Source organism: Callithrix jacchus, chromosome 9 (assembly GCF_049354715.1).
Source record: "Callithrix jacchus isolate 240 chromosome 9, calJac240_pri, whole genome shotgun sequence".
Classification (NCBI taxonomy): domain Eukaryota; kingdom Metazoa; phylum Chordata; class Mammalia; order Primates; family Cebidae; genus Callithrix; species Callithrix jacchus.
In genome coordinates, this window is record NC_133510.1 from 43,234,704 (window position 1) to 43,260,951 (window position 26,248).

The 26,248-nt window shown below is 40.8% G+C and overlaps 1 protein-coding gene across 6 annotated transcripts; it reads left to right on the top strand.

Moving 5' to 3' along the window:
• Positions 1–12,450: 12,450 nt before the first annotated feature.
• PTHLH (parathyroid hormone like hormone) lies at positions 12,451–24,451 on the top strand. Of its 6 annotated transcripts, none has more exons than XM_035255959.3 (6): positions 12,451–12,706; positions 13,011–13,043; positions 13,193–13,315; positions 19,031–19,453; positions 22,761–22,804; positions 23,971–24,451. In XM_035255959.3, exons 3-5 carry the CDS (start codon positions 13,215–13,217, stop codon positions 22,774–22,776), a joined length of 540 nt encoding a protein of 179 aa, XP_035111850.1. In that variant the 5' UTR covers positions 12,451–12,706; positions 13,011–13,043; positions 13,193–13,214; the 3' UTR covers positions 22,777–22,804; positions 23,971–24,451. The 6 variants fall into 6 exon arrangements, with proteins under 6 accessions (XP_035111850.1, XP_078194154.1, XP_078194156.1 ...); XM_078338028.1 differs by having other exon boundaries at positions 13,015–13,043; XM_078338030.1 differs by lacking the exon at positions 22,761–22,804 and having other exon boundaries at positions 13,015–13,043.
• Positions 24,452–26,248: the final 1,797 nt, after the last annotated feature.

Below are 26,248 nucleotides of genomic sequence, written 5' to 3' on the forward strand. Positions count from 1 at the left end.
AAGATCTCTTATGACTAAACAAGGCAGCAAGTATGATTTCCAAGTCCTATCCAATGATGTGTTTCTAATAAGCAATGCAATGTTGCTTGCATTTGAGGTTTTTACCTATTGGGGTATGTACATAACCCTTCTTGATAAAATACGACAAAACTCAACCATAAGATCTCACATATTCACAGATATCTGAACCCCCAATGAAAATGTAATATGTAGAATTATGAAAGACGGTATTTGTAAATCTGATTTCTTTTAGCTATTTCACACAATTCTGCATTCTTCTGAACCAACATAGCAAATATATGAAGCTCATAACTTCATGGTGAAGTGGAAGGGAATTGTTCAGAGTGATTTTAAGGAAAATGTAGCACTTAATCACAGCTATCATAGGTCATTTGAGGGGAAAATGTGGTTTTAAAAAATTACTGAAAATGCATTCTTAGGCTTTATTATAGAGTTGAATGTGGCAGTCAGGAAAGGGAGTGGGGAACTGACTCAGGTAAGATACTATTCTGCCCAACTCATCTGCTGTGACAAGAAAATGTATTTCACTTAGTGTAGGAAAAAAATACAAATTCAACATACAAAAACTTTGGTTGATTAATGATTCAGCTATGATGATACCACCTACAGGACAATAACCAGTCTTTCCTATTAGCAGGAATCTTTACTTGGGTGTGGTAAAATAACATTCTTCCCTTTGGCTACATGATCTGATCTTAGAGACTATTTTAATTGTGTTATAGTTTGGGAGGTAAAATAAATGAACACAGGAATGAAAATAAGACTTGCCTTTATAGTAAAAATATTATTATGGTTAAAAACAATTTATTTCTGGGCAAGTCTAGCTTATCACATGGGATTTTTAAAAGGTAATCATGTTTGACCCGACATTAGTTTCATATACCAGTAATCCTTTAGTGTATTGATATAAAATAAGAATGTAGAATCATGAAGAAAATTGCCAATTGAGGGTATAAATCTGTCTTATCAAAGAAATATGTATATATGTTAATGCACCAAGATATGTATGTAGAGGAAAAGTATTTGTACTGTTTAACCTTCATTCATTCTTTTATTCTTTGAAATATTTCCTACCATGTGCCAAGCATTGTTCTAAATGCTGGAGATAAAAAAGACAAAAGTCTTAACCTGCATAAAATTAGCATTTATTCCAATGGGAAGAGACAGACAACAAAGTGAAATACTTAGTATGACAAAATTCCAAGATTTCTAATTTAAAAAATGGTCACGTATTTAGTAAATAATAATTTAAAAATTCACAGTTCTGAATAGACCGCAAATTTTGTATCAGTGTAACCCCAGAACCTCATACAGTGCTGGGCTCATATGCATTCAAATATTTCAAAGAAATAGTTATCAAATGACTGAATGAACTAATGAACACAATTTATGGTCTCTGTAAACAGTCCTGATAGTGTATCTAAATTCCATGCCACATTTTCTTTTTGTACTTGCTTACTTTCAAAACAGATTTGAAGTAATTTACAAATAAAAGGTAAAGAATGTGGCCCAAGCAATAAAAGAAGAAATATAGTCCTGGCCTATGGCTTTTCTTTTGTATTTTAATACAGGGCTTGAACATAGTAGGTAATCAATAGCTTAAGTGAAAGTTTATTTGATAACAGTTTATCAAAAGATGTGTACATACACATGACTTTTTAACAAGTATGCTATATCCCTTAACCATATCCCTCAGCTGTTGCTGAAGTGGGCAGTTCCAAATGAGATTTTAAAAGAAAAGCGAAAAAAAAACTGACCCAATAAAGTACTTCTATGAGCACTAGAGTAATAATAGTCCAATGCATGTGGCTTTCTTTAAAGTTCCAAGAATAGAACTTAGTATAAAGTAGACTTTAAATAAATTTGACATAATACCCTTAGATAAATTTGATTCTTAGACTATTTCTATAGCATGGTAGTAAGACCGTGTAATTAGCAAAAGAAAGGACATAATTTTTATTTTGCTCTGTAGAGTTAAAGCATTCCATGGTATGCTTTCCAGCAGAGGAATTCAACATCTCAATAGCCCTTGATGAAATAATGGCCCTTCTCAATCTCTTCAGCTGAGTGGATAGCTTTCAGGAATCCACATGGGTGGGTGAGAGAAGATAACCGTTGCCTAGCCAGTCACATCAGCCATCAGCCAAATCAAGGTTAACAAATCCATGGATGTGCATCATACTTAAAGAGGCAATGTAGTGTCAGGCAAAACTGAATCCCAGTCTCCAGTTCTAGTAATTATTTAATCTGGTTAGAAATGATCAAGGCAGCAGTGTGTTGTAAATGAAATAATACTATTTTTGAGTCATCACAGTGCCAGGTACATGAGCTCAATAATATTTGGAATTATTGCTACTGAATGTAGATTACATCTGGGATAACTTGGACACTTGGTTTCTGAGCTATCGGCAGGAAGGAAATACAGGTAAATCATATGATGAGGTGAAAAACAGGCTGCATGAGACTTGAAGTACCATCTAGGTAGACTAGTTATCTCAAAAGGGTACCCCCTTTTGTTACTTACACAGCAGGTAACTTACACAGAGGAGAACAATTGAGAAGTTCTAGATGGTGAAAAATGATGTTACATAGGATGGCTTATAAGCTAGCCACACTGGTCTATATAAGCCCAGATCAGCAGGGACTAAGTAAGGCTTGTATGACATTCTGCACCTTCAACCCTAAGTATCTGAAGAAGTTCAAGAGATTGTTTTCAACCAGCAGCCAATACAACTCGATTTCTTTTTTGAGAAAAGTGTTAACGTTATCATGGTAAGAAAGAACATTTGCCCATGTCTTATGGATAATGGGAAATATGATGGGGCAAATATAGGGGTTCTTGTTAGCAAGAAGCCCTTCCTTTAATTCATTCCTTCTTCCATTCTTTCCCTTCCCTCCCTTCCTTCCATCTTCCCTTCCTCTACTTCTTTCTATTTTCTCTTTTCTTTCCTACTTCATTTTATAAGGGTCTAATGTGGAGTGATTTCTTCATTGTTATTTGCCACTGGAGTCTAAATAAGCTAGGTGCTGGAATGTTGTTCAGGTTTTAGTTTGGTTGGATTAGACCTGATGTATTTTTCATTCTCCCTTTCCACATCTCCTAATGTAAAAACGTGCAGCATTCAGATGAAAAAATATATGGGTCATCAAGATAAGCTCTCCCATTGGAGAACAGGAAACTTGACCTGTGATGACTGTGAATGAACTCTCTGAGAACCAGATGAAACTCACAGAAATAGGAACCAGATGTAAGCAATCATGAATCCAGGGCACTACTCTGCCTCCAGTTTATTTTTAGCAGAAATGTTATTGAAGTCTTTTCAGTACATAATTAATTTTCAAGGATTGCCATTAACTTCATAATATGAGATGGGACAAGAAAGTGTTTGCATGTAAGGTTTGAGTGGGAAATAATGACTTTTAAGTAGTTTGCTGTGTTTGGTGGGGTAGGGTGTTTTATGGTTTTTAGTTTTCCCAGTTTGACCTAGGAGTAATGACTCTCCCAGCCGAACATAATCCATCTTTAGATAATGGTGGCTGTTTATATATTTAGGATGTGTCAGCCTCCTCAAGGCTGGGAAGTATCAAGGCCTAATATAATATTTGGCTTTCATGTTCTGGGTGTGCAACAAGAGGACCAACAGTCTTTTTAGCTAAAATCAACCCAAGGTATTAGAGTTTGGACATGAACTTGGCCTGCCCTTGCCAGAGGGAATACAAGTACCTTCTTTCAGGCTCCGAATGAAATCATTAATTATGTCAGCAGTTCCAGCGATAGACCTGGAGACACTTTGCACTACTTAGCAAACAAGCTACCTTCTCAACTGTTTAGAAGTCTGGGGAAGATCTTAAAAATTTGTACTCACTGTACTTACACAGCCCTTTCCCTGAAAATCCTCAAACTTTCCTTGATCCTGTGTCTCTTTGGTTTTACCACACCAGGGTTGGAATGAGATGAGGGAAATAATGCGGTTGTGACGGGCAGACTGTGTATTATAGACCTGAAAGTACACCCTGGTGCACCTCGACAATGAAACTCTTTTTAAGACGTGGGTTTTTTGGAACCATATCAACCACACTGGAGTTCCTGCTCCATTTAAGGCCATCATAGGTCTTTTTAAGAGTAATTTAACTGTTACAGACATGTACATTTTTGCCTATTAAGAACAGCTTTACAAAGAATGTGACCTGTGTTTACAGGACAAAAGCCTTTTTTTTTATCCTATCCACAAAAAGCGGATTCCTGTTTTTAACCATTAAAAGTACCTTGGCAATTCTCTGTGTAATTAACAGCTTAGCAGAATGGAAAGTAAAAGAGCAAAGTGCAACAGGATTGTGCTAAGGTCAGTTCAAATTTTTTAAAGCATAAGTACTCCCACAGAATAACTGATCTCAATATATCACGATGCAGCAAGAGTCCACATTCATTCCCGCCATCCCCTTATTTACCAGTCCCTGGGAAGAGAAGCACAAATGAAGTGAAGGGAGAAATGGCTTCAGGAGAGATTATAATACCATGCATTCAGCACAGGGAGACATTTTTGAGACTGAAAGGGACCCGGGATGCCCCCCAAATCTACCATGTTTTTTTTTCTTAAGTATGCTTTAGAAAAGTTTTCCAGCAACAGATCAAAAAGCTTTGTATATGGATTTTGGAAAAGACATCCAAAATAATTAAAAATATACTTTTGTCTTTCAAAAGTGAGGAGAACTGCAATTCAATTTGATTCTACAGATCTCTTCAGAGGACCTACTCTAGGCTCACAGCAGCGTTGGGCACATTGAGAAAGTGATCAAAACACAAGCAAGAGACTAATAAGGTGCCTATTTGTTTGTTTTTTAGCTCATGATCAATTCTACCAATTGAATGCTTTCCTCTTAAAAGCAAGGGTAAGAAAAGGTCTAGCAACTTTGACAGAGTTACTGGTAGAATACATTCTCCCTAACAATGTGATGAATTTAATGGATCACATAATGAGATCTTTAAAATCTAATAAGAAGCTGTGGGAGAAAACTTTCCTTAGAAAAATAAGAAAACTGAAGGAAATTAGATTGAACTATAAAGGGAAAACTCTCAATCAGTATCACTATGGGAGACAGGAAAATGTGAAGCTACAGAGAGGGTAAAACCAAAACAAAAAGCACCCTAAGTTGTATAAGCAGATAAAGTATAAGAGAATGAAATCTATTTATATTTTTTCTTTGATAGAAAGAAAATAAATATATCTATTTATTTTTTCTTTCATAGAAAGGAGGTCGAAGAGATGCAGAGGAGAAGGCTACCAAAGATTTACAGAACAAAACTGAACTTCCACGTTTCAAAATAATAATAAAAAATATGATGATGATGGTTTATTTCTCTTCAAAAGCTGGGTACACATTCAAGTCTAATTTCCTTAATTTTTGTAAATAGAGAGAAGAAAAGTAAAATACTTTATATCAATTTTATTGACTTGGGAAAATATTCAGAAGAATTTATTGAAATATTTCATTTTCCCCACTGGCTATTTTTATAGTTAGCCCCAAAAACTAAGAGAGAAAAAAAGCTATTAAAAATTATTGAATCATAATACTTTCTATTGAATATCAAATATTCTGAGTTGTTTATAAGTATGCCCCCACACACCCTTTTGTTAATTTGCCACACCACAATTAGAAAGAAGAGTAAAAGCAGCAATCTGATATCTCGTACAGAAATAAGTGATTCTCTTATGTATTGGATGTTAATTAAATATATTCCAATAAATAAAGGCATGTAATACAAATGAGTTATAAATGTGTATAATATTTTGCAGTCTTCTGTAGTATTTGAGGTAATTCGTTATTCAGATGAAGATGAGATCTCTAATCCAGTTAAGGAGAAAATTGCCAGGATAAATTAAAAGACAAAAAGGTAAAATACGGTGATAATTTAAAAGGCAAAGTATCCTTTGCCTTAAACATGTATAGAAGCCTACTTTTGCAAACGTTTTTTCATAAGAATATGTCACAAGAACTGGACAAAAGTGTACCTACAAGGAAACTCCTGTGGCACTTTGTTTTCTCCTTTGGTAAGAGTGGCAATCAGACACACTGCTCAGTACAACGGTGATTAATGAAGGAGTTGCCCCCTCTGAACAGTATGCTACTAAGGGCTTCACCACCTCTAGGGAAAGAACTGCCCAATTTTCCTGAGATACCGGACAATCTCCTGGCAGCAGTTTCCTCATTCAATAAAAGCAGGTGTTGGGGACGTACCACTTGGTGCAAATGCAGCCTTCAGCAGGTGGATGCTTTTAACAGGCAGGAGAAGCCTAACAAGATGATCAACTTGCTTTTCTCTCTCTAGAGAACAGAGCCTTAGAAAAGGAAAAGGAGAGAGGCTACTAAAATGGATGGGCGTTTCTTCAAGCATGTGAAACATTGTCTGTGTGGTGAAAGACACGTTCAGGAAGGAACTAAAAGGAAACCCACAATTTGGGCTCGGGAGGTTTTTCTGCCTATCTCTGGAATTCGGCCTCTGTGCAAGAGTGCGTCCCGGAGCTGTGTAAACGGACACGTCCAGCCTTGGGTCGGGCACACATCCGCGGGGTCGCTGGCAGGCTTGGCCTCCTGGGCGTTGCGGCTCCTGGGTTGGGGGGTCTGTGCCTCGCCCGGACAGTGCAAGCACGTCAACGAGCCTTAACCACCATGGACAGCTCACTGGCTTCCCCCAGCCGGCTCCGCGCAATTTACAAACTCCATTGGAGCCACCAGCTAGGTTGATGTTTACGCCCTGGAGGGATGCCATGTGTTCCACGGTCCACGGTCTACACCCCCGCCCCCCGCCCCGCGATCGCCAACTGTAATCACTGAGCAGTTATACATAGAGCAGGCTCCGGAGATTAATAACCTCCTCCTTGCCCTCAATTCCGTCCTTTAAAGGTGCCACCGGATTCCAAGAATCAGACGGAGAGAGCCGGCAGACAGAACTACGTTCCAGGTTCCTTCATGTCCTCTCCTCTCCCGCGCCGCCCCTAACCCGGCCTTGGCTTTACAGATCGTGTTAAATGAAATAAAACAGATGGGTCCCGGGGCTCCCGCAGCGTCGAGCTTTCCGGGCGCAGGGGAGGCGCGCTGGAAGAGGGCGAGTCCAGGCTCCCGGAGGAAGGGAGTCGCCCCTCCACACCCCAACGCGGCCCAGGACGTGGCCGGGCCAGGGAGGGGGTACGTCTGCCTTACCCTTCTCTCCCCGCATCCCCATCGGGAAATCAGCGTCACCGTCTGCCTAGGGCTTATCTCATGTTTAGTCATAAATTGACCTGGAGAAAGCAGGGGAAGGAGAGCCCCGCTCAGAGGAAGTTCACGCGCGCCCTCCGACCCTATCCTCGGGTGTCGCAGTCCCCGAAGCTTTCCCTCCCGCAGCCAGATGCGGGGCTCTCCCGGGAGTGGGAGGGGCTCGCAGGACCGGAGGCTCCGAGTATACTCGGGTTAGAAACCAAGCACCCAAGCCGGCGGGACGTGCGGGGCAGAACGCAAAGGGCACACTCCGCTCCGGGCAAGAAGGATTTTGTACGGCAGTCTGTAGTCCAGATTCTTAAGGACAGAAGCCCGAGGAGAACCTAGAGAAAGTGGTAGCTAGACTCGCCGACGGGCTCCGAGGCCCCCGAAGTTCCCATCGAGCCTAAGATCCCCGGGAGCCAAGCCCGCCCCGTCCCTGCGGATCAGCTTTGTAATGGGAGACCCAAGTCTATCGCAGGCGGTGGAGATGAGGACGCCGGGTGGGAGAGGGGAAGGGGAGGCTGAAAAAGATAATCCCGTTGCCCTAAGATCTCTTCCAAGACCCTGCCCTAAGAGACTCAGGCCTCCCCTTGCTGCAGTGGGAGCGCAAAGACGAGGCCAGGAGACTCCTGAGAAGGAGAGCATAACCCTCAACGTTTGCGCTCCTGAAGTCTTATTTCTGATTAAAAAAAAAAATACAGAAAAGGTAGGCCGGGTCCGGAGACACCGTAATGTCCAGCTCAAAGCCAAATAGGACATCCAATATGGGTGTCTGGGTAGGTATCCTTCCTGCCCGAGACTTTAGTCATCTCAGTCCGGGTGCCGTCCTGGAGAGGGACTTCGAACTGGCCAGCGTGGCACGGGCAGAGAATGGTGTTAGGGAGGTAAAATGCTCCTGGGGACAGCGCCTTTTAGGCAGCCCCGGCTCAAAATTTAAGAAAGGACCATTCGGCTCAAGTGGGGAGCTGGGTTGCCTCCAGGAGGGCTCTGTGGCACCACCGGAGATTGGGTTCAGGTTGCGAGGTGGTCGCCTGAGCCAGGTGGGGCTTGGAACTCTCTCTGTGGTCTCGCACAAGTCCAGAGCTGCCTATTTTCAGGAGGCAGAAACTTGGCCGGCCAAAGGCAGGCATCTGGCTGGCTGGCACTAGTCCAGGAGATCAGGACTCTGACACTGCACATTCATATTCTCTCTCTCTCTCTCTCTCTCTCTCTCTCTCTCTCTCTCTCTCCCTCCCTCCCTCCCTCTCTCCCCCTCTCCCCCTCCTTTTCTCTCTCCCATTCTCTCTCTCTCTCTCTCTCTCTCTCTCGCACGCGCACACGCGCGTGCACACACACACACACACCTCTGAAGAAGACTCTTTCGATATGTTTCGATGGTCATGAGTCTGTGAGGTGCTCAAGTACTTGACCTTAAAGAACCAGTCATCCGGGATGCCTATTTCCTAGAGACCTTCTCTTCTCACACTGGTTTGGGCTCTTCCCGGGAAACTGCCTCCCCTCTGGGACTTCTGCTTCAGTTTGGGGGGAAGTTGAACATTGCCCAAGAAGTAGGAAAGGGTGAGGAAGGGTGTGAGGCCCACTTTTCCCATGGGAGGATCCCATCAGCCTGATGTATATCTATACACTCCTTCCTGGGGCAGTTCCTCCAGATGGTCGTAGCCAGCCCAGTTCCTGGATCAGACAGCCCCTGTTTGAGTCTTATCCTCATCTAACGACAGGTTAAATCTAAAGATTTAATAAAGAAACACACCCTTTCCTATTGTTACTTGGAGTTTAAAGGCATTACATCTCTTTTTCTTTTTTGCTACCTTGAGGTCAGCTGGCAACAGCCTCCTCTCAAGTCCCGGTCCAGGCAAGCGATGGAATTCCACATTCTAATGGAATCAAATGACAACATTACTTGAGCTGATTATGCAACTTCTCTTTGTAAACATTGAAAAAGTTTGGAGATGAGAAGGGAAGAGTTTAGTTGTTTGGTTTCAGGGGATTTTAGAGATATGACTTGGAGCTACAGATTGGCAAATGTTAAATCTGGATGCTTAATGACAATAAGAGCCTTCCCAAGCTATAGTTTAAAGAGCTATAGATTCATATGTGGTTTATAATGTTTATCTGTTTGTTGTTTGGGCTAAGGTGGAAAGAAGAAAGAAAGATGAAAAGCTAAGCATAAATGCTAGTTTATTTTTTTCTAAGCTATTATAGGAAATATCCCTGGAGAGACACATTAACTGGGTATTCAAATGAATTTAAGAGTAACACATTTAAAATTTCTTAAACCTCTTTTAAAATTGGATATACTGTAATAAACTGCCACTGGGGATGGGAAGATGGAAGCCTGGAGCTCATGGGCTAGGCATTTGTGTAGGTGTAGATCTTACAATGCTAAACATGGAAATGCTTCAGATTAGAGGCAGGCCTTCCCATTTGCTAAGGTGCACTTACAGGACAGCAAGGCCCAAGCAAACATTTAGCTTCTATTGGCACTTTTTCTATTTCTAAGCCTTAGAAAAAAAGGTGTGTGTGGCAGGGGGAGGGGTTAGAGGGTGCTCCCACAGTGTCTCATTTGCCGTCATCCATCCTCTGCATTATTATGATGGAAATTACTCAGTTATGTTAAGAGCTAGATTATGATGTCAGAAAATATCCTTTCCAAAACAGGCAAAAAGTCAGGGTCCTGGGTATATATATACTGAGAAGAATTTCTACTGAAAATAATAAACGGGGCAGCTTGGAAGAGGTACCTGCTTGGAAGAGGTACCTGCTTTCTAATAATTGCCTTTAGTGGGAACAGAAGTCTCCTTACAAGAAGCTTTTAATTTATTTTAAGACTTAATTTTATGTTTTTTGAAGAACACCAAAAAAGTATTTCTGGAAGACTGCTGACAAGATTTCCGTCTTTCAGCCAGAAGAGCAGAAAGAAGATTGTAAATCAAGGAAAAGGTGAAGTAATAAATAAGGAGGGAACTTTGGTCTTTTGAGTATATAAAGACTATTTATTTTTCCTGTGTCTATATTTTCTCTTTTTGTGGAGGAGAGGAAATTCTAAAAATATTTGATAGATGTTTTGCCATTAACACCAGAAAAGCGTGTGGGGGAAAAAGAAAGGAGGGAAGGAGTGGGGGGTTAATTTTGTTTAATTAGTAGAAAAAGCAACATAAATCAAAGCAGTCTCTGTATGCCAGTCCTTAATTTATAATGTTCTGAGAGTATAATGAATTTATTTATAACGTAAGTGATTTGATATTTTCAATCTGGTTTTTGTTTTAACCTTCTATTGGGAGAAGGGTTGACTTTTTAAAGCCTGAGTAGTTTGAAACTTGGCTAGGTGCCTTGGACTTTTTATTGTGGAAGCAAATATTATCATTTCAATGTTAAACAACTTGCAAATATTAAATGGCTCATTTGTGATTTTTTTTTCTTTCTTTTCTTTTTTCTTTCCTTTCTTTCTTTCTTTCTTTCTTTTTTTTTTTTAACAGATTTCCCCCCTTCAGATCTAACGATTACTTTAGGGCTCCTGCATCTTTTTGGAAGGATTTTTTTTTTTTAATAAATCAGAAAGTGCTCGAGGTTCAAAGGTTGACATTTATGAGTGCTGATAATTTGTCCTTTCATACTATGCAAACAGGTCTAACATTTAGAAATCCTTACACATTCAAGGGAACTTGTGGAAATTCCCAGAGAATCTCTGTGTGTGTGCGTGCGCGTGTGTGTTTTCTTTTTTAGTGAGAGGCAGCCAAGTTTTTTAAGGTATGAGGCTTACAGTAATCAACTGAGGAAGACAGGAGAGTCTGAGAAAAGGTGCCCCCACCCAACCTCAACAGCAAACGTTAACTGCCAACTAGCTGCAGTGAACCAGTGAAGAGTCCCGATGAGCGAGGGTCTCGGTGAGAGGGCGCTATTTCTACCACCCTGGGTAAAACATGTAGAGCATCACCCGGAAAGCCAGGCTTTCTAAAGGTCATATTCCTTGAATCATCTTAAGTCTCTAAATCGCACTAGCCTTCTAGAAACTAATAAACCCTACCAGCAGGATTGTCTAGAAGACAAACATCCCTTGAGCGGTTCCCAGTCACTCGCGCTCATTTCAGAAAAATAGAGGAGCTCTGGGGCGGGTGTCCACTCCCGCTGCAATCCTTTCTTAGATGATACTACCCAGTAGTTCCAAGCGGTCTTTCTTCCCCGCCCAGTAGCTTTGGAAAGAACCTCTGCTTTCCCGTCGCTTCTCCGAGGCAGAGCAGCACACGACGATAGTTCCGCTCCATCTGTCAGCTGGCTACAGCGACTCGGATACAATCTTCCTAGAATCTGTAACCTAGGACTTTTGAGGGGGAGGGGACAACCAAGTAGGGTGTCAGAGAAAGGATGGGTTAGACTCCCGACTGTGGGTGAAAAGGGCAGTGCGCGCGCGCCCCAGGAATGTGGGTCCCCCTCTGCAATTCAAAAGGGGGATCTCTCCTGTGCGCGGGTTTTTTGGACCAACTCCAGATGTCCCCCAGCAGTTCTGAAACAGCAAAAAGTGTAATTTAGAGCTGAAGTCTGGAAAAGTTTTGGCTCTTCTAAGCAAAAGATCTCCCTCTCTCTAGCCGATGCTCCCCACTCAGTTCATCCAGGGAGGAGGGTTCTCTTGCAGCGCCCCGAGATGACAGGCGAGCTGCCAGGCGAGCTTCGGGCTCCTTAAATTCACAGGCCAACAGCCCGCGTCCTCTCCGCCCAGGCTCCCGGGCTCCCGCGGTCCCCGGCCCCGCTCCTTGGCCTCCTCCTCGTCCGTTCGCCCCTGGAGGTCCTGGCGCTCGCTCGTCCAGCCCGGCGCGCCGGGCACCGCCGGCTGCCCAGGGCCGTCCGCACGCCGTCAGGGACCTCGGCTCCCGGATCCGCCGCGCAGGCAGGAGCCGGAGGGGCCAGGAGGGAGCAAGCGGATCCACCCACGCCCCCGGCCCGGGGATGGCGCGGTGGGGCCCGGGCTCCTGGGTGGGGCTCGATAGAGCTCCGGACCGCTCCGGGGGCAGCAGCGCGGGAAGGGGGAGCTCCGCCGCTCGCCGCGCGTTCCCGGCTCGAGGCTCCCCTCCACTAGCTCAGGCTGCGCGGGACCCGCTCGGGCCGCCCGTCGCCGCCCCCGCCCCCCGCGCGCCCGCCCGCGCCCTCGCTCGCCCCGCGCGCGTTCCTAGGGCGCCACCTCTTTGCGACTAGCTCACTTCTCCGGCAGGTTTGCCTCGGAGCGTGTGAACATTCCTCTGCTCGGCTTTCAACTCGCCTCCAACCTGCGCCGCCCGGCCAGCATGTCTCCCCGCCCGTGAAGCGGGGCTGCCGCCGCCCTGCCTCTCCGGCTGCCGCTAACGACCCGCCCTCGCCGCCACCTGGCCCTCCTGATCGACGACACACGCACTTGAAACTTGTTCTCAGGGTGTGTGGAATCAACTTTCCGGAAGCAACCAGCCCACCAGAGGAGGTAGACAGCTATGTATATATATGTGGGTTTCTCTACAAGTGTCCCTGGAACACAAGGGCCTGGTTCGCAAAGAAGCTGACTTCAGGGGGGGAAACTTTATTCTTTTAGGAGGCGGTTAGCCCTCTTCCACGAACCCAGGAGTACTGCTGGCCAGATTAATTAGACATTGCTATGGGAGACGTGTAAACACACTACTTATCATTGATGCATATATAAAACCATTTCATTTTCGCTATCATTTAAGAGGAAGCGCCTCTGATTTATTTTTTTCCCTTTTTGCTCTTTCTGCCTGTGTGGTTTGGAGAAAGCACAATTGGAGTAGCCGGTTGCTAAATAAGTAAGTGCTGAGAGGCTTCAATTTTTTTTTCTTTGCAACTTGGGAGATGCCCTTGAAGAGGCTGAGAGCGGGCTAAAAAGGGGAGCGGAGTAGTGCGGGGAGATGGAGAGTCCGGACTGACACTCGGGTCGCTTTCCCTTCTTTTGCAGGTCCCGAGCGCGAGAGGAGACGATGCAGCGGAGACTGGTTCAGCAGTGGAGCGTCGCGGTGTTCCTGCTGAGCTACGCGGTGCCCTCCTGCGGGCGCTCGGTGGAGGGGCTCAGCCGCCGCCTGTAAGTGCCCCATCCTCCCCAAGGCGCCGGGTTGGGGAGGCCAGGGGGAGAGGCTGCCAAGCTGGGACGCTGCCCAGGGCTTGCAGCGGTCACCGATGCTCCTCGCGCGGGTTAAGGAGAGGGGCCATCCGGGATACCTGCCGGGGCCTGAGTCGGTTCCTCAAACCCGGCGGGAAAACTGGTTGAATCTTCAAGGGGAGACAGACAAGAGACAGATTTTTATGTGTGTTTCCATCAGAGGGAGCGTTTCACAGAATCTCCTCTAGGATCTAGGGAAAGATCCTCTGCCTCTAGTGGAAAAAAAAGTTGGGGGGAGGGGGGTGGGTGTTACTGTCAGGACCCAGGAAGCTTCTGAAACTCGGAGGAAGCTGAGCGGTCCTGGGGACCTGTGCACGCTTGTATACAGACTGAATGTGGGTGGCAGTTTGCGTGTGAAAAAGCAAAAGCCGTACACCTAATTTTATTATGAATGACATAATTTTAAGCATATAAAATAGGACCATATTACATAATGAAAGCATATTATATAATAAAGTAGTAACAACTTTGCAGTGGCAAGACTCCAATGTTAGTATTGATACAGTTCAGGAACGCTGGAGTGCTTGATTCCAAAATGAATTTTAGGTGTGGAAACTTTTTTTTCTTGGAATTATTGCTAACAGTTCTTTATTCTGGAGACAAATATTTGCATTGTAGACTGAAAACTTATATTTTGGCTTTCTCACTTGGTGATCGTTTTAATGATAACTTCGACTTCGAAATAATCATACATCCAAGCACACCAGAGAAATATCACTATGTCGTGTGACTGAAAACTTGGAAGAGTGATAGAGTAACATGATCTTAATAATCTGTTGGACCTAGCAGTTCACTAATATGTATAACACCATCTTTGGGCGATCTTTAAACTGCAGACACAGTGTTCGCAATGGGAAAACTATGAAGTTCGAGAACTGAGAAGAGTTTGACTATGGAGAAGGAATTAAAGAGAATTTTTACACTAACAATAAAAATAGCAGTATCTAATATTTACAGTCAGGTTTATGGTGCGTCCTTGTAAATTCCCGAGGGTGTACAAAAAAGCAACTGTTTTATACGTGCTCGTGGTCTATTATTATTAGAGGAGAAAATCCTTAAATGAAATTACTTTAGACATGTCTGAACCTTGGCACCAAAATGAAAATCTATTATGAATCTCCTAAGGCAAATTGTGTAGAACATTATACTGAAGATAAAGCTGCATTGTATTCTTCAGATCAACGTTTTACCAATTTATTTCTGAAATTGTCTTCAGACTTTTTGCTTACTTTGAGACTTGTGTTAAATTCAATAATTTACAATTCACATATAAATAGAAATGAAGACTGAATTTTTAAAAACACACTTAAATGCTGTATTTATTTGTCTAAGAAATACTACCTTGGAATGGAGCCAATTTTTTCTATGAAGTTGCTTAATACCTGATTTCTCTTTTGAGAAACAGCAAATGAGCCATGATTATATCCACAACTGTGGCATAAAAATACTGCTAAGTTGTCCTAAAGGCTATTTTTAACTCTTTCTTTGTTACACCTTACAAAACACACATCAGAAACCATTTAGCAGCCAGCGACTGTTATAGTTTTGTTTGTGGGTGAAATATAATATTGTAGTTAAGCACTCACATTCAGCAGATGGTTATAAAACTACCACAGAACATTCTCATAGTTAATGGGTAATAGATCATCACATTACAGGCATGGTTTTTCATGGAGGCTGAAATCATCACTAAATGAAGATGTTTCATCAAATTATTATAGGCAAATGGAGTTTTTAAAAACAAGTCATTATTTTTGCCTTGCTGCCAAGTAACAGTAAATTTTGTGTGCTAGACAAAACATAAGTATATCATTATGCTAAATCAAGCTAGTTTCTTGAAAGAAATTTTAACACATAATCAAACCATATTACTCTCCAATTTTCACACCAAGTGTTAGGGAAACTGCTTTAGAAGTACAGATTTGTTTTTAACTAGATGCTAACTTTTAAGGGGGAGGAAATTACTATAACAATAAGACTTCCTAAGCCACACAAAGGAGGCAGTTATTATTATTGTTATTGTTGTTATTATTACTGTTATTGTAATATGGCAGTTAATAAATCGTGAGTCCTTTGGACAGATTCATCTCAAGGATTTTAATTAATAGAGCTAGAGCATGATCAAGCTGGATATTAGAAGGTGAGGCCTATGGGTGTTCTTGTGCAGATGAACAAGGCTTTTGGTAGGTGGCTACCTCCATGTTTAAGTTAGAGAGGGAACTCCAGCAGATTCAGAAAACTAAAACATTATTGGCTGATTTGCTTGGGAGCCAGACTGGGTCTATTCCACTTAATGAAAAGCATAACTTTCTACTGAGTCATTTTGGTTGGAAGGACCTTCTGGTGAGTCATCTTAACTCTAACACCCTAACCCTGTCTCTTGCATGTACCACAGAACTTTTCTTCTCAAACACAGAGTCCTTACTTAGGAGCCTAGCATCAGTACAAGCATGCTATTTCTTCCTGCGCTGGAAAGGGAATTTCCATCACTGTTTTTATGCCCTTTGTTCCTTGATAGTTCCTTAGAAATTTAAGCTTCTTCTCTAAAAACTCCCTTGAGAGTGATTTTTCGTTTTTAAGGAGAAGGACTATATTTGGGCCGAATTTAGAATTATTTGTGATAAGCATCTCCCCCACATTTTTGCATTGTTTTTACAATAATCAAAGGAGATCATGATGCATAACATACTTGTTTTTCCATTTTGGAGCCTAGGTATGTAAGTGCCATGTGAACCATTGTGCTATGTAATGTTTACAGAGAAACTGAGTAAAAGACTATTATTGAGGCCATATTTACAACTTAATATTTCAGAGTTATCAAAATTGAAACTTCCTTAATTTGAATTTATTACTCACTACCCATATATATCTGGTTTGTACTGATGCTATTATATTCCTGATCCTCTAATGCAACTGCCTAGTGAGAGATTTATTCTTCACAATATTTTCATTGTAGAAGTGTTTGAAATACTAAGTAACATGTCTAACAGCCTTTCCAATTTAGCATTTAAGAAAATTTGTGGTTTCTAGAATACTAACAGTTTCCCCCAAAAGGCAGATGGAAAGCTTTGTCCCTCGTAAGCGATGTACTATTTTAAATTGGACAAAGTTGTGCCATGTTGTAGGCTTTTTATAAAATAGAAGGATAGAATGATCACTGCATTTCCCATGAGAACTATCCTGGGAAAATGCAGCTTGAGTTAGGAAGGCACTGTGACTCACAGTTGACAGGCTAGCCAAGATGACAAGCACATATGCCCATGAGAAGGGGCATGAGCAATGGTGGCTCAATTGGAATAGACCAACCATTAAAAGTTTTGGCCTCAAGTGAAACTAAAATGGGCCACACTTTATCCATTTGGAGAGCAATACAGGAGAGGAGTGCTTCTGCCAGGAACTGAGAAAGAAATAAAAGTCCCCAATACTATAAATTATCAGTGGTTAAGAACTTCTTTTTAATGTGACATTTTGCTAAAAGATACTTATTAAACTGAAATGCTTATGAAATATGCAATTATATCTGTCCTATTATTTTTAAAATGTTATTAAAGGATGTAAATACCTTGTTCCAAAGCCTCAAACTTGTAGATTCTTAAAAGTTTCCAGTATACTAACTACTGCCACAGAGTAAGTGAATTTTAATCTAGTCACATGTGGCACCTTCTCTCTTTCTAAAAGAAAGAGAGACTCCTTCATGCCTCATTTAAACCAGGCTCCTGTTAAATTCCTTTCCATTAAGTCATGTCTTTTTTGAATGAGCTACATGGCTTAAAGTCAGTCCACACACTAAAATACTGGAAGGAAGCTGGTGGTAGAAGGGCCAGAGAAATGATGACTATATTTTCATCTCTTACTCTCTTCTTTGACACATTCATCTAGTTGATAGTCCAAACTCTTGTAGTTCCTAATTTTGATGACGAAAATGAACTTTTGGGGCAGTAAGGCTTGGTCTTCAAGGAAACTGAAAAATTTCTGTCCAATCTGCCCATCATTGTGGTGGCTTGTTACTGTATGCCCGATGCATATACCCTGTACTCTCCTGACCTTGTTCCCTCAATACAGGGACAGGCAGGAACTTCAGCTTCTGCTTTGACAGGAGAAAGGGTTGTAGAAGTTGAAAAAAGCAATCTTGGCTTCAGAATCAGAAGACCTAGTTTTTGGAGCCCTGGCTCTGCCACTTATCATTGTGTAGACTAGGGCAAGTCATTTAACCTGTCTGCTCCCCACTTTCCTCATGAGGGCAGTAATAATGCTATTTCCTATTGCCATATTTCTCTGAGGGGTTAAAGACATTGCACCAACCAAGGCAACAAAGGACTCAGACACCATTGTGTCAGGGAAGTAAGAATACGTGGGATATAGTCCTGGGATATAGCATCGGAAAGAAATATACTTTCTGATGCTTTTGAGGATGGGCCAGATTGGAGGACTATTCCAATGGTGGGAATTGGAGCTAATGCAGAGTTGAAGTAGGCATGATATGACTGATTAATGGATGCAGTCCTTAAATATGGTTAATAATATACACAAAATAATAAAAGAAGACATGATGAACATTTAAGCAAGAGTTTAGGTATTATCTAAAAGCATTAATAGAGAATTCGTTTATTCTTTTTCACAGTACTTTCATTAGAGTGTCGTTTAAATAGAAAAATCCTTTATATTTTTTCCTAGAGAATTTTAAGACAAAGAGAACAAATAGAAAAGTGAGCTTCTCAATGAAGTAGTAAGGATCATACTCTCTGAAGTTCTAAATTTAAAAAAAAAAAACAACTTGAAGCACAGAAGAAATAGAATGATCTCATTTAAGCACACAAAGAAACCCATTTTAAAGAGACCACCCACGACTTTACAGAAAAATACACATACTTTCTCTCTCTCTCTCTCTCTCTCTCTCTCTCTCTCTCTCTCTCTCTTTCTCGCGCGCGCTCTCTCTGACAATTGGCCTTCGAATGTGTGTTCTTGGTAGCTGGTAGTCTAAAATGTTCAAGTTCAGTCTGTGAATCAGATGGTTTCCTAGACAAGCTTCACTGCTCACTTCATCCTTCAGCGTTTGTTTGCTTTTACTCTTATGGGTTGCTGTTCTTTGAGATTCAATATTACTGTTTTCTTAATGGGGCAAGTGTGTGTGGGTGGGGGGGGCGGGAAGAGAGAGAGACAGACTGAAAGAAAGAGAATGCTCAGGTAAAAGCTGCTGCCTTTTATTTTCCAGGGCTGGGACTTCTAGATTTATTTTCCCAGCAGAACTCTGAAAAATGTGAAGAGTTGCTCCATGGTTTCTATTTCTGATCGTAACTGAATCGTAGCATTTTAAATTGGGAAGGGAGTATAGAAATCACTGTCTCGGACCCCTTCCTTTTATGCAGTTGAGGCCCATGAGGCCCAAGAATGTTCATGTTCCCACCAAGGTCACAACCTAGTGAGTGGCAGAACTGGGACCAGGAGCTGGAGCCTCCTAAGTGCCAGCTCTTTCCTTCCCACTGGTTACCTTTCCCTGAGCAATAAGCTACCCATTGGCTTGTGTCTTGCGGTGGTCCAACCAGAAAACTAAAGAGACTTCCTTACTCATGTCTTCCTTGTCTCTATCAACAACTAAAATTTCACTGTTTTCTTCCCCTCCAATATTTTCTCTCAAAGCAAAAGAGCTGTGTCTGAACATCAGCTCCTCCATGACAAGGGGAAGTCCATCCAAGATTTACGGCGACGATTCTTCCTCCACCATCTGATCGCCGAAATCCACACAGCTGAAATCAGAGCTACCTCGGAGGTGTCCCCTAACTCCAAGCCCTCTCCCAGCACAAAGAACCACCCTGTCCGATTTGGGTCTGACGATGAGGGCAGATACCTAACTCAGGAAACCAACAAGGTGGAGACGTACAAAGAGCAGCCGCTCAAGACACCCGGGAAGAAAAAGAAAAGCAAGCCTGGCAAACGCAAGGAGCAGGAAAAGAAAAAACGGCGAACTCGCTCTGCCCGGTTAGACTCTGGAGTGGCTGGGAGTGGGCTAGAAGGGGACCAAGTGTCTGACACCTCCGCAGCGTCGCTGGAGCTCGATTCACGGTAACAGGCTTCTCTGGCCCGTAGCCTCAGCTGGGTTTTGGAGCCTCCCTTCTGCCTTGGCTTGGACAAGTCTAGATTTTTCTCCCTTTCTGTATCTCTATCAATTGTGTAGCAATTGATAGAGAATAAGCCAGAATATTGTCTGCCTTAAAGCAGTACCCCCTACAACACACACACTTCTGTCTCCTAGCACCATAGAGAAGCTTTAGAGCCCATTCCTCTTTCTCCACCATCACCCAACATCCATCCTTTACCGCTTCACCAAATAATATCATATTCAAGCTTCAGAAGCTAGTGACCATCTTCATCATTTGCTGGAGAAGTGTGTTTCTTCCCCTTACTCTCACACCTTGGCAAACTTTCTTCAGTGTTTTTCATTTCTTACTGTCTTTCACTTCAAGGGAGAACATAGAAGCCTTTGATATTATCTACAAACACTGCGGAACAGTATTTTGTCATAAACGATTCTGAGCCATTTACACTTATTTAATTAAATGTATTTAATTAAATCTCAAATTTATTTTAATGTAAAGAACTTAAATTATGTTTTAAACACATGCTTTAAATTTGTTTAATTAAATTTAACTCTGGTTTCTACCAGCTCATAAACAATTAAATGATTTCTGAAAATGTTTAAGTATAGCTTACAAGGATATAGGTTTTGCTCATGTATGTCTCTGTCCAGTGGCAAGATGAAATCGTTTTTCTAGGGTAATGCAATAGGAAAAATAAAACTTCACATTTATGTGGCTTGTTTATCCTTAGCTCACAGATCTAGGTAGTAATGACACTCCTAGACTTTGGGATCAAATAACTTAGGCTCAAGTCTTGGGTCTGAATTTATTTAAGTTCACAACCTAGAGTGAGTTACTCTGTCTAGTTTCTAAGATTCACTTACAACTTACGTGAAATGAAGATAATAATTGTACCAACCTCATAGAGTTTGGTGTCAACTAAATGAGATTATATATGGATTAATTGTCTGTCATATAGTAAACACTCAATAAATTGCAACATATTATTTTGGTGTTTTTAGACTTAGTTCTGATTGTACCATCTATCTATCTATCATCTATTTATATCTATCTATCTATCTAGGAGGATATATTTCTGTGAGGCAAAAAGTGAGGCAAATATTAATCTCATTGTATAAAACAGAAAGCCAAGGCATTCCACCACTAAAAAGTGTAATCCTTGGAATTGAAATAGGTAGGCCCAGAGCTGGATTGATGTCCCTATTTTCTGACACTTAGACCAATGCTGTGTTAGCCCTGCTTCTTTATCCATGCATTTCCATTGAAAGGATCTTTTTTTTTTCCTTTTTATTTCAGTACAGCACTTCTGTGGGGTTTGGGGGGAAAAAAGGAAAACAACAGAAGACACATCATATGCAACTAATGATCTCATCATCTACAGAATTCCCTGTTACTTCTTCAGTCATTTCCTTTAACTCTGCTGCAGATAGAATTATAGGATGATGTTTCAAAGGGGAGCTTGAACCTATTCACCATTATTTCTCTCTTTAAGTTGGCAAACCCGTCATTAAATAGCACATAAAATAGCAGTCATATGGGATAAGTAGTACAGCTTCAGTAATCAATGGGCAGTCGCACTAGAAAAATCTTCAGCACAGTGAATGACCTATCCTCAAACATCTAATTGTTCTATAAAGGGTAACACACCCTATAAATTCTGGCTTACTTCACATAGTTGTGTATTTTAAGATAGGATCCTAACTGTATATTATTTATATCTAATGCAAGGACCCTACTTTATTGCCAAATCCTATTTTTATCCATTGTCTTCTCATACACATAAGCTATAAAGACAGAGGTATAAATAACTTTCGATGGATTTTGTTCATTTCAAATTTGCAACGCTCTTTAAGTGTCTGGAGAATTGATGAAAATTAATACTCATCAATTCTTATGCTTGAACCTACCTCTAAGTTAAAGTAGGTCTAGTAAAAATTAGGCAGTGGCCTAATCAAATCCAGACTTCGGGCTGAAAGAAATAGGTTTCTGCTTTTCCTTTCTCTTCCCTGTTTGTGAGGGACATTCATGGAAAGAACTGTTCAGCAGCCAAATGTTGGCACTCCCCCAACATAATCCAACAGAGGTGCAGGGAAGAGTGAGGAAGTTTAGGAGTGCATTGATGAGGATGTCTGGGGACCGTGCAAATTTTATAATCCAAATGAAATAGTTTCAGAATACCTATTTTAAAGTTTTGTAAGTGACAAGTCTTTTATTAACATCCCCTCCTTAGATTTTTTGCATTATTACATGATGAACCAAGAGGTCTGATGAGTTGACAAGCATGAAGTTAATTATAATACATACAGTATTTTGGAAAAAAAAATAGAGTATTTCTTTCTTTTTTTTGAGACAGAGTCTCACTCTGTTGCCCAGGCTGGAGTGCAATGGTGCCATCTCAGCTCAGCGCAAACTGTGCCCCCCAGGTTCAAGAGATTCTGCAGCCTCCTCAGTACCTGGGATTGCAGGCACCCACCACCATGCCTGGCTAAGTTTTGTATTTTTAGTAGAGGTGGGGTTTCACCATGTTGTCCAGGCTGGTCTTGAACTCCTGACCTCAGGAGATCCACCCTCCCCAAAGTGCTGGCATTATAGACATGTGCCATCACACCAGGCCAATAATACAGTATCTTTTTAGAAAAAAACTACTGAGATAAAATTGTCTATTTTCCTCTCACATGAACCATTAGGTGGAAAATATATAGCTTGAAATTGGGGGATTTTATTTCAGAATTTTCACTGTTACAAACAAGATATCCCAACACAGTAGGACTCATTTGTTAGAAATCATATCATTTTGCCTTGGAAAATACTGATTTAGAAAAATATTGGAAGTCCATAGTCAAAAGAGCTAAGACTGTAGAATGTTGTCATATGTACACACATAGAGTAAACACACACATATATTTTCAGGTCATATTAGATGTTTTACTTGGCTATTCCAATACATGCCTTTGTTAAAGGAGAAATCTACAGGAAGGAAAAGTAGCAAACATCTGGGCTGGTGAGATGTATGTAGATTTTTCCTTGGTCCTTTAACTTATTTCTTTTTTCTTTCTTTCTGAGGAAATAATTGTTCCAAATCTTCTTCATTCCCTCTTTGTGTTATTCTTAAATTAACTCAGAAAATACCATTTAGCACAAACACATTTAAACATTAGCAGAGTATACCAATTATTGAGTTTTGAGGTCATCATTTTGGCTTTATGCATATCATCTATCCACATCCATCTACCAATTAGACTTTTAATCTTAAACCCTTCTTTTCTCTGCAGCTGGGAGCGATTCTAACATTCCCACCAAAACCATTGGTGAAGAGGTCAGTAACTTCAGACATTAAAACACTCCAAATAAATGCTCAATTTGCTTTTTTTGTAAGCTGCACAGAAAACTCCAAGATGGTTAAGACTATGCTGTTGTGTAGGTCTGCCATGTAAAACTCTACCACAACTCTGGCTGTTAATTCAATGACATAGCCAATCAAATTCCATTCTCTAGTTGTTTCCTTGGGAATGAATACAAAGTCACTTGAGCAGACCACACAAAGAGGATGGAAAGAGAGAGAAAAAAGTAGAGAAAACTCTGTTAACCCATCTTAAAATACTGTCATTACAGTATTTAGATAGATTAGAAAAGGTGTCAGACCCAGGTAGTAACTTCAGAATAATAAAAGACACATGGTGATATTAAATACTGCTATTTTATGCTTTTAAATTAATTTATTCTTAATTATTCTCTCATTTACAATAGACTTTCCCAACGCTAACAAAAAATCCATTCAAAAACCCAACAGAGTGAAAGACAGATGATTCTATTTCAGTTTTGGCTTTGAAAACTATTATAAAATCCAGAAATCATTTCATTCATTAATGTTTAAAGACAACGAAAGAAATGCCAGATGTCATCATCTTATCAACTGTGACGGGTATCATCACACCATCAACTCTATTTAACTACACATTCTTCTGATTGCTACCCATGTCCCACACTTCCACTACCCTCATCACAGTCCACTATGCTGTGAGACACTGACCAAGTGAGCACCTGAACAAAATAAACAAGCTTTGGATTGCCTAAGTCAGGTGTCACTGGGGAATAAACTTCCAAGTGAATTGTATTTGTTGGTCCAACCTAACCTTATTTCCAAGTTCTCAAATTTGTCCCTTCTCTTCCCAAACTTGCCATCTGGCAGCCTTGGAAAATTTTTCCAGGGTTCCCTTTTTCTGATAGCATGATTGGAAATGCAGGCCCTTTTACTTTTTGCACACACGGACTAAGTTGGTTGAAGACCCTGCCTGTAACAGAGGTTACAGGGATTCAGGTGGACCTTACAAGCATCTCCTGTAGGAAATATTTACAAGAAGTTCCCTGAATCTCTTTCCATTGTTATTCCGTGTTGCTTAGCTTATAACCTTTATATTTTATGTTTTCATTTGTAAAGAAAGTTAACCTTTCTCCTTTTCTTTCTCTTGCTTCTTTTTGCAGGAGGCATTGAAATTTTCAGCAGAGACCTTCCAAGGACATATTGCAGAATTCTGTAATAGTGAACATATGGAAAGTATTAGAAATATTTATTGTCTGTAAATACTGTAAATGCATTGGAATAAAACTGTCTCCCCTGTTGCTCTATGAAACTGCACATTGGTCATTGTGAATATTTTTTGTTGCCAAGGCTAATCCAATTATTATTATCACATTTACCATAATTTATTTTGTCAACTGATGTATTTATTTTGTAAATGTATCTTGGTGCTGCTGAATTTCTATATTTTTTGTAACATAATGCACTTTAGATATACATATCAAGTATGTTGATAAATGACACAATAAAGTGTCTCTATTTTGTGGTTGATTTTAATTAATGCCTAAATATAATTATCCAAATTGATTTTCCTCTGTGCATGTAAAAATCGTAGTATTTTAAATTTGTAAAGAATGTCTAATAAAATATAATCTAATTACATCATGACTCGGAGAGTGAATTATATCCTTTAAGATTTCTAGTAGAAGGAACAAGATAGTGTTTTTTTTTTAAAGCTATTGGAATACAGTCTTAACATAATATGTTTACATTCCACATTCCAATAATTCTACATTAGCTTTTAGTTAAAAACAACTTAAAATGTATTTTGTCCAATATTTCACTTCAAGTCAACAGCATAGCTGAACTACCTAGATGTCATTTTATAAAGTACATTCAATTTGAAGTTCAGACAGGAGTGAGCAGAAAAGAAGCGGGAAGGAATCAAGAGAAACGATTAAAGAAATTGAGTCCAGAGGTTGGCTAGAGCTAGAAAAAAGGGAAAGAAGCCAGTCAGGGACTATAAGGCCATGGGTAATTTTAACCAATGTAAAGGATAATTTAAGAGATTTTGCTCTTACTACTAACAATAATACTAAGCATAAAAGAGCTACATGAGAATACTGTCTATTAAGGTTCCTAACAGAAAGGAGAAAGACTCAAATCTGGGAGATAAGTAACTGCTCAAAAAGCTCTCTAAGGTGAGCATCGCTTTCCTGTGGTATCACAGGTGCTGGAATTCTAGTTGCAAACAGCTTGAGTGTGATGCCATATGGAGTCTCTTTTGTATATATTTTTTTAACTTTTAAGTTCAGGAGAACATGTTACAGAGGTAAACATGTCATGGCGGTTTGTTGTACCGATTATTTCATCACCCAGGTATTAAGCCTAGTATCCATTAGTTATACTCTCCACTCTCCAACAGGCTTCAGTGTATGTTGTTTCCCTTTATGGGTCCATGTGTTCTCATCATTTAGCTTCCACTTGTAAGTGAGAACATGTGATATTTGGTTCCTCTATTAGTTTGCTAAGGATAATGGCCTCCAGCCCCATCCATGTTCCTGCAAAGGACATGATCTCATTCCTTTTTATGGCTGCATAGTATTCCATGGTGTATATGTACCACATTTTCTTTATCCTGTCTATTGTTGGTGGGCATTTAGGCTGATTCTATGTCTTTGCTATTGTCAATAGTGCTTCAATGAACATATACCTGCATGTGTTTTTATAACAGAACAATTTATATTCCTTTGAGTATATACCCAGTAATGGGATTGCTGGGTTGAGTGGTATTTCAGTCTTTAGGTCTTTAAGGAATTGCCACATTGTCTTTTACAATGGCTGATTTAATTTACACCATTACCAACAGTGTATAAGCGATCCTTTTCCTCCACAACCTCACCAGCATCTATTATTTTTTGTTTACTTTTTTTTATTATTATACTTTAAGTTCTGGGATACATGGGCAGAATGTGCAGGTTTGTTACATGGGTTACACGTGCCATGGTGGTTTGCTGCACCCGTCAACCTATCATCTACATTACATATTTCTCCTAATGCTATCCCTCCCTGGTTCCCCTGCCCCTTGGGCCCCAGTGTGTGATGTTCCCCTCCCTGCGTTCATGTGTTCTCACTGTTCAACTCCCATTTATGAGTGAGAACATGCAGCATTTGGTTTTCTGTTTCTGTGTTAGTTTGCTAATAATGATGGTTTCTAGCTTCATCCATGTCCCTGCAAAGGACATGAATTCATCCTTTCATATCCTGTTCATATACTTCACTCACTTTTTGATGGGGTTCTTTTTTTTAAAATTCTTTGTAGATTCTAGATGTTAGTCCTTTGTCAGATGGATAGCTTGTAAAAATTTTCTCCCATTCTGTAGGTTGCCTGTTCACTCTGATGATAGTTTCTTTTGCTGTGCAGAAGCTCTTAAGTTTAATGAGATCCCATCTGTCAATTTT

What these genes read in the sequence shown, in the direction of transcription:
- PTHLH (XM_035255959.3), top strand. Translation starts at nt 13,215, where the DNA reads ATGCAGCGGAGACTGGTTCAGCAGTGGAGCGTCGCGGTGTTCCTGCTG. An exon ending in GAGGGGCTCAGCCGCCGCCT is followed by an intron (nt 13,316 to 19,030) that starts GTAAGTGCCCCA and finishes TTTCTCTCAAAG; the next exon opens with CAAAAGAGCTGTGTCTGAAC.